The sequence below is a fragment of the Pygoscelis adeliae genome, unplaced genomic scaffold (genome assembly GCF_000699105.1).
Source record: "Pygoscelis adeliae isolate BGI_AS28 unplaced genomic scaffold, ASM69910v1 Scaffold157, whole genome shotgun sequence".
NCBI classification, from domain to species: Eukaryota; Metazoa; Chordata; class Aves; order Sphenisciformes; family Spheniscidae; genus Pygoscelis; species Pygoscelis adeliae.
In genome coordinates, this window is record NW_008825107.1 from 282343 (window position 1) to 288686 (window position 6344).

Sequence of the window (6344 nt, forward strand, 5' to 3'; positions counted from 1 at the left end):
GAGCATCTTGCTCAAACCCCTCTGCTAAGCGAGGTGCATTTCAGCACAGGACAAAACAACAGGGAGCAGCACTGGGGCTACCAATGCGGTGCAGCTGGGTTGGACCCTAGCAACTCTTGTTCCACCTTCCCTGAGCTCCCTTTGCAGCTCCCAGCCCCCCAAATGTGATGCACAAACCACCTGGGAGGAGCTTTGGTTGGGAGGGGCTGTAGGAGCTCTCTACACAGCACTGATCACTCTTAGACATCACCTGCCCCATGCTTGTGTTTGTACAGTGCAGCAGGAGGCAATGGGGGCAGCGCCCCCCCAGCCCACCTCCAGCAGTCCCTTAGCCCAGCTGCAGGAGCAACCACAGAGGACCCAGTAACAGACTGGCCAAGAGGGACAAGTGCTGAGCTGGGAGCCCCAGGCATCCCTGATGAGCTCAGCAGGGAGCTGAGACCTCCTTGTAAGCCAGAACGCATGAACTCCAATGACAGCAAGCACAGAAACCATGACAACAGCAAGCTGACCTTCCAGCAACATCTGCTCTGTGGTGTCCTTCACCCACTTAACATGTCTACACTACAAAGTAACATGGTACCTACCCAAGACAAGCTGCTCTGCAGAATCTCCCCGGACAGACAGATGCTCGCCAGGGATGCTTGGCTGGCTACCCACTCTGTGATGTGGACCATCTGTGACAAGAGGCTTTTCTGTCATTGCTGCTCCTGGCAGCAGTTTGGCAAGTGTCATGCCGATAACACCTCAAATAATACATACAGGTGTGCCTGTAGGTAAGTGACCATAAGTACGTACTTGCTTTACTAGTTGTGATTTGTAGTAACTTGTAGTAAATTCACAGAAGCAAAGCCTCTCTATCCTTGTGTACTACAGCATCCTACAAACCTGCTGTAGTGACATTCACACACCTGTGGGTCATGTTGCCCACATATGTTGTGGCAGTGCCACCTGTGCAGCCAAATCAGCCCTGGCCTGGGGCTCCAACAGGGACACATGCCCCGGAGTTGGCATTGCCCAGCTCAGCCTGGTGCAGCCATGCTCACCCCACAGCCCCTGCACAGATGATGGGGTCCCCAGCAGGGCCAGCCCTGCACTCAGAACTTGCTCCCAGAGAAGGGAAACCTGCCCAGGGCAGTTCCACTTGGCACCGGCTAGCCCAGGGGGAGGCACCCGTGGACCCCTGCAGTGATACCCCATGCAGTGCCCCAGGCCTCCTGCCACCCCACAAGTCCCCACATGGCCCCCAGCCCACTGCAGCCCGCACCTGCCCCAGGGACAGGCACCACTGCCCCCAGCAACACTCTTGAGTGCTCCCCGCCCTGGCGAGCAGCAGCAACCAACACCACCACCCACAGCAGGGTTTTTCTGAGCAATAGCTGGACACAGCCCTGGTGTGTTCTACCCTGCTGGGCTCTGCCACAGGCACAGCACCTCTTGCAGCATGACCTCAAGACTCCCGTGTCCTGGCCAGCAGCGAGACCCTGCTCAACCCCGATTGTGTGTGGGACTGTTTGGCCACTGCTTTGGGCACTCACCGGGCATTGCCTGCAGCTCCTGTGCCCACCAGTGTTCCTTGAACAAAGTGAGCACTGGTGCCCCTCACCCAGGCTCAGGGCTGGCTGCTCCTGGCTCCTCACTGCACCGCTGCGGCATTGCCTGCAAGGACAAGGTCCCAGGGACCCAGGTCCCTGCAGGAGTCAGAGCTCTGTCCCCGGTCCCAATGGCCCAACCACTGCATGTGTTGGGGGGGAAACAGCCCTGGAGAGGAGACCCCCATGAGCAGGGATGGGCAAAGCCATGGCGCCCCAGCAGTCCCTGCCAGGATGGGCCAAGGGGTAGAAAAAAAACAGGAATGACTGTCATAACAACCATCACAGTGGGAGGGGAGATGGGGGCAGGGGGTCCGCAGGAGCCCCATGCTGGGGACACAGGGCTCACCTGTCACTGGAAAGGGGGGACCCCAGCACTCATGGGTGGCTTTGAAGACCTTGGCCCTGGGTGCTTTCAGCTCATCCATGAGCTCCCAGAGCAGCAGGGCTGTCACTGAACCGGCCATCCCAAATCCCGCAGCTGCCTGTGCCAGGGGGGAGGCTCAGACCCAGCCCCACACCCCTGCTCCGTGCCTGGTGGGCTGCAGGTGATAGGTATTTGGGACCAGCAGCCAGAAGCAAGCAGATGTGACCCAGCACACCTGTGGGCCATGCACAGACCAGCACAGTGACATCTGTCTCCGCAGCAGACACACACTTGTCAGCTCCGAGCTCGGGCTGTCACCATGCCACAACCACCTTCTCCTGCTTCTCTGTGCGTGTTTAGAGTGTGCGAACACATGCATACGCGCTGTCAGCAGGTTCACAGCCTCACCCCTTCACGCCAGGGATGTGATGGTGCTGCAGCCACTGCGAAAAATGCAACGGGATGTCGGAGTTTACTTGGATCGGTGTTGACGGCGGAGCGGGAGTTGCGAATCCGGAGTAACGACAGATCCCAATATGGGTATGGTCATTCTCCTTTATTCATACTTACAACAGGGTTTATATAGTTATCTACCATGGACACGCGCTTCATAACAACCTATAACTGGTTAACTACAACCGTTCACGCGCTCACAACTCCTTCCTCATTGGAGGCTGACGGCTGGCCACGCCGACCCTCGCTTCTTCCCCATCCCGGTTGTAGTTCTGCTTTTGTTGTTTATCTGCTGGCGAGGTTCCTCCTTCTGCCCAGTGGAGGGCGGTCAAGGTCGTCAGCAGTCTTCATCAGCACACCCCTACTACTGCTCAAAACATGGGTTGCTCAGGGGCACTAGGTCGTGCCCCTGCTGTATCAGCCACTCCTCCACAACGGGAGCTGCGGCAGGGAAAACAAGGTGGGTGGGAAAGGAATTTTTGAATAAAACCCACTCCTGTTCTGGAGGTGCCAGGGACAGAAGCACAGACGTGCCAGAGCCTGAGGGTCCTGTGCAGCCCCAGCCCACCACCACTCTGGGCAAAAAGCACCTTTTTTTCTGTTAAAAGCAACAAAGCTTAAACCAATCTGAGCCAGCGTTCGGCAGCTGCAGAGCAACCCCAGCCCCAGCATTACCTCTTCCCTGTCCTTTGCCATGGCAGGTAATGGATAAACCCCTACACACCCAAGCCCCAGCAAGGTGCAGATTGTCCCAGCTCTTCCACCAGTGTTTTGCACCCAACACCCACAGCTGCAGGGGTTTCACTCCACAGAGAAGCACCGCCCACGCGACAGGCTCCTAACAGGGTTTGTGAGGAGGGAGCCGAGTGGGACTGCGATCCCTACGCCATCACACCCCCACTGCTGCCTTCTGTGTCTTGGTGCTGGGGACGGTCCAGGCAGAAATGGGGATGGGTTCAGTGCTCTCGGGCCTCTCCGAGCACAGGGTGATGCTGTCACCAGCTCTGCATGCTGCCGGTGTCCATGGAGAAGCTGAGCTGTCCACAGCAGGCTTGGCTTTTGTTTTGTTTTATCTTGTCACTGAACTTTGTGGGCTGGTCTCATTGCAGTGTGGATCTGCAAGAGAAAGTCTCCTTTATCTGATAACCTCAGCATTGCTCTGACTGCACAGCATACGAAAGTACAATGCTGTCCTCTGGTGCTGCAGGAGGACACAGAGAAATAAATAACACACAGGCAAGAAGACAAACTCTGCTGTTTATTGCTGGTGTTACCCAGGGAAGGGGGGGAATGAACCACAATCAAGGCAAACCCCCCTGCGATGCATTTCCCAAGGGCCAGGGCAGCGGTGACTCCTGCTCGCAGCAGCTCCGCAGGGTGTAGCGAGGATGGTGGCATCTGCAATGGGATGGGAGAGGAGGGTCAGGGAGCAGGGCCATGCCTTGCCACACCATGCACGTGTGTGTGTATGTGTGTCTGTCTGTCTGTCCTGTCCCCCCCCCAGTCCTGCCTCACTGGACCCAGGTGGTGGGCCCTGAGCAGATCCCCCATCCTGCAAGAGGTTCCCAGCAACATTTTGCTGCGGGACAGGTCACCCTTTCACCTGGCCATTGCTGTTTCAGCACCGCACCAACCCCATGTCTTAAGTCAGGCATCGGTGGAAAGGGAGACTCTGGGAACCCACTTGGCTCTGTGCAGCAGTGACTTTATAAACCAGCACCAGTACGCCCAGCTTACCAGAATATGCCCAGCTCCTTCCTCCGGTTGATGTCTCTCTTCAGCTGGCAGAGCGCGCACATGGGGCAGCACATGGTGGAGGCGCAGTCACCCAGAATGGAGCCCTGCGGAGCAAGGGACATTGTATGAATAATCCCTTCCCACGTCAGCTTTTAAGTCTTCCTGTTTTTCATCGTCAACACCCCTGGGCAGCTCAACCCTGGCCCCACAGCACACTGCCGCTCATGCCCAGCGAGGACTGGGATGAGGCAGTGTGCGACGGGATTACCTCCGGCCCACAGCAGGGATGCAGATGTGTCCCTGGCTCCCTGCCTGCAGGGCTGCCCATGCAAGTCCCTGCCACTGCTCTTCCCATCGGGCACCCCTTTCTCCTTCCCTGAGCTGGCACCCCAGCACCCAGCTCATGGCTGTCACTGCCAGCGGGGCAGGCCTCGCGGTTGGTCACTGACCGGGATGTTGTATCTGGTGCGGTAGAGCGTCCTCATGGCCACGCTGGGGCCGCACAGGCAGCACTCGTTCATGTCCCCAGCCACTTGGCACCCCAGGCAGGTGAAGCAGAAGGCTCCACAAATACCTGTGGGGCAGCAAGACACAGGCTTGGCTGAGGAGTGCAAAGAAAGAGGAAAGGGGGGAAAGCCGGCTGGGGATGCAGCTGTGGGAGCCATGGCTCTTGACCTCAGATGAGAGCTGCTCTGCCACTGGTACCCACAAAAATGGGGTTTGCGGCAGGGGTGATGCCACAGAAAGAGCGGGGAAAACACCAGAAACACATCGTGACCCAACACCAGGAACGAGGGGTATGTGTGTACTCACACACGCCGAAGTCGGAGCAGCAGTCCAGCAGCCCTGACTGCCACTCGCCTACCCGCGGGGCAGCTGAAAACTGGGGCTGAACTGTTATCACGTGGTGAGAGGCCATTGCCAGCATGCGGTCAGGTCCCTCCAGGCAGTTTGTGGTCTGGAAAGAAAAGCCATCAGAGAAAGATGCCACAGGTGTTTCTGAAGTGGGTGTCTTGCTCAGGCTGCTGCATTCAAAGACTGAGAGGGCAGAACAGGTCCTGAGGGGTCCCCACTGCCAGGGCACTGCCACCCCCACTGCAAAGTGGGGGGCACAGCTCTGCCAGGAGCTGCTGCTGCTGCTGTCCTTTGCAGCAAAGCTCTCCCCAAAACCAGCCCCCCACCAAAGGCAGCAGCACCTCATCCCCCTGCCTATACAAGTAAAATGCCTCTGTAAAAAGAGGTCCTGCTTCAGAGCCTCAGTGCTTCAACGCTTCAATCCTGTCTTCTCATCCCCAGTTCATCTTTCATCATTATCTGCTTAAAATGGTAATTTTTTTTTTATGTTCACAGTGTCCCAAAGCTACTACAGCTCAGTCCTAGTCTTTCCCAAGCTCTCAATAGTCACCTTAATCCTTGCTTTGTTCCCTGAACATCTCAGCCTGTTTGCCTCCCCCTCTCCCTTCCTTCTTCACCTGCTTTCTTAGCAGGCTTCAAGGCAGTGGGTTTTCCTTGTCCATCACCCTAAGCTCAGTCACCAGTTCCCATCCCTCCTCCACTTGCCTATCTGTGCCAGTGCCTCGTCCTCATCCTCCTCTCCCCGAGTTCCCTGGGGCCACCATGGCCCCTGGAGCTCCACTCCTGCCCATCCTTCCCCAGTGAAAGGCTGCAGCCTCCGAGAGCAGCAGAGCTCCTGCCCTGCAGCACCATCCCCAAGCTCACCTGACCCATGTAACGACTCCACCTACACCTCCATCTCCACTTCCAGGTGTGGCCCCTTCCCTCTCTGCTGCCACCTGCAAGGCACAGCACCACCCTCTGCCATTCTCACTTCAGCTTCAGAGCTTTAATTTAAAAAAAAATAAAATAGAGGATGCTCTCATAGGAACTTCCATACAGACACTTCCTGCCCTGTGCCCAAGCTCGGCACCGCTCTGCTAAGCAGCACAGGGATGAGATGCAAAGGCTCCCGTGCTCTTACAGCTACAAGGGCTCTCTCCTGCTCCCAACGCACAGCCACACATCCTCAGCAAAGAAATCATCAGCGGGAAAGCAGCCTGAACTTTGGACCCTGTAACAGTGGGTTGCTGCTCCTGTGCCCGGGAAGGGTCCCAGGGCAGCTCCCCAGCGAGGAGCGAGGGCAGCTCCCTCGCTCCGCAGTGAGGTCCTCTCCAGCTGCCACGGCTCTGCACGACGCA

General features: G+C 57.3%; 1 protein-coding gene across 1 annotated transcript; it reads right to left on the reverse strand.

The window, feature by feature from the left end:
* Positions 1 to 4145: 4145 nt before the first annotated feature.
* Positions 4146 to 5068, reverse strand: LOC103919894 (placenta-specific gene 8 protein-like). Its single transcript, XM_009327484.1, has 3 exons — positions 4963 to 5068; positions 4599 to 4723; positions 4146 to 4253 (listed from the first exon to the last, which is right to left on the reverse strand). Exons 1-3 carry the CDS (start codon positions 5066 to 5068, stop codon positions 4146 to 4148), a joined length of 339 nt encoding a protein of 112 aa, XP_009325759.1.
* Between the last annotated feature and the right edge of the window lie 1276 nt (positions 5069 to 6344).

Bases quoted from the DNA above. Each gene is read 5' to 3' on its own strand.
- LOC103919894 (XM_009327484.1), bottom strand. From the start codon at position 5,068: ATGGCCTCTCACCACGTGATAACAGTTCAGCCCCAGTTTTCAGCTGCC. The intron at 4,724-4,962 runs GTGAGTACACAC...GCTGCCCCACAG, and splicing joins CTGCTCCGACTTCGGCGTGT to GTATTTGTGGAGCCTTCTGC. The intron at 4,254-4,598 runs GTCAGTGACCAA...CTTGCTCCGCAG, and splicing joins GCACCAGATACAACATCCCG to GGCTCCATTCTGGGTGACTG.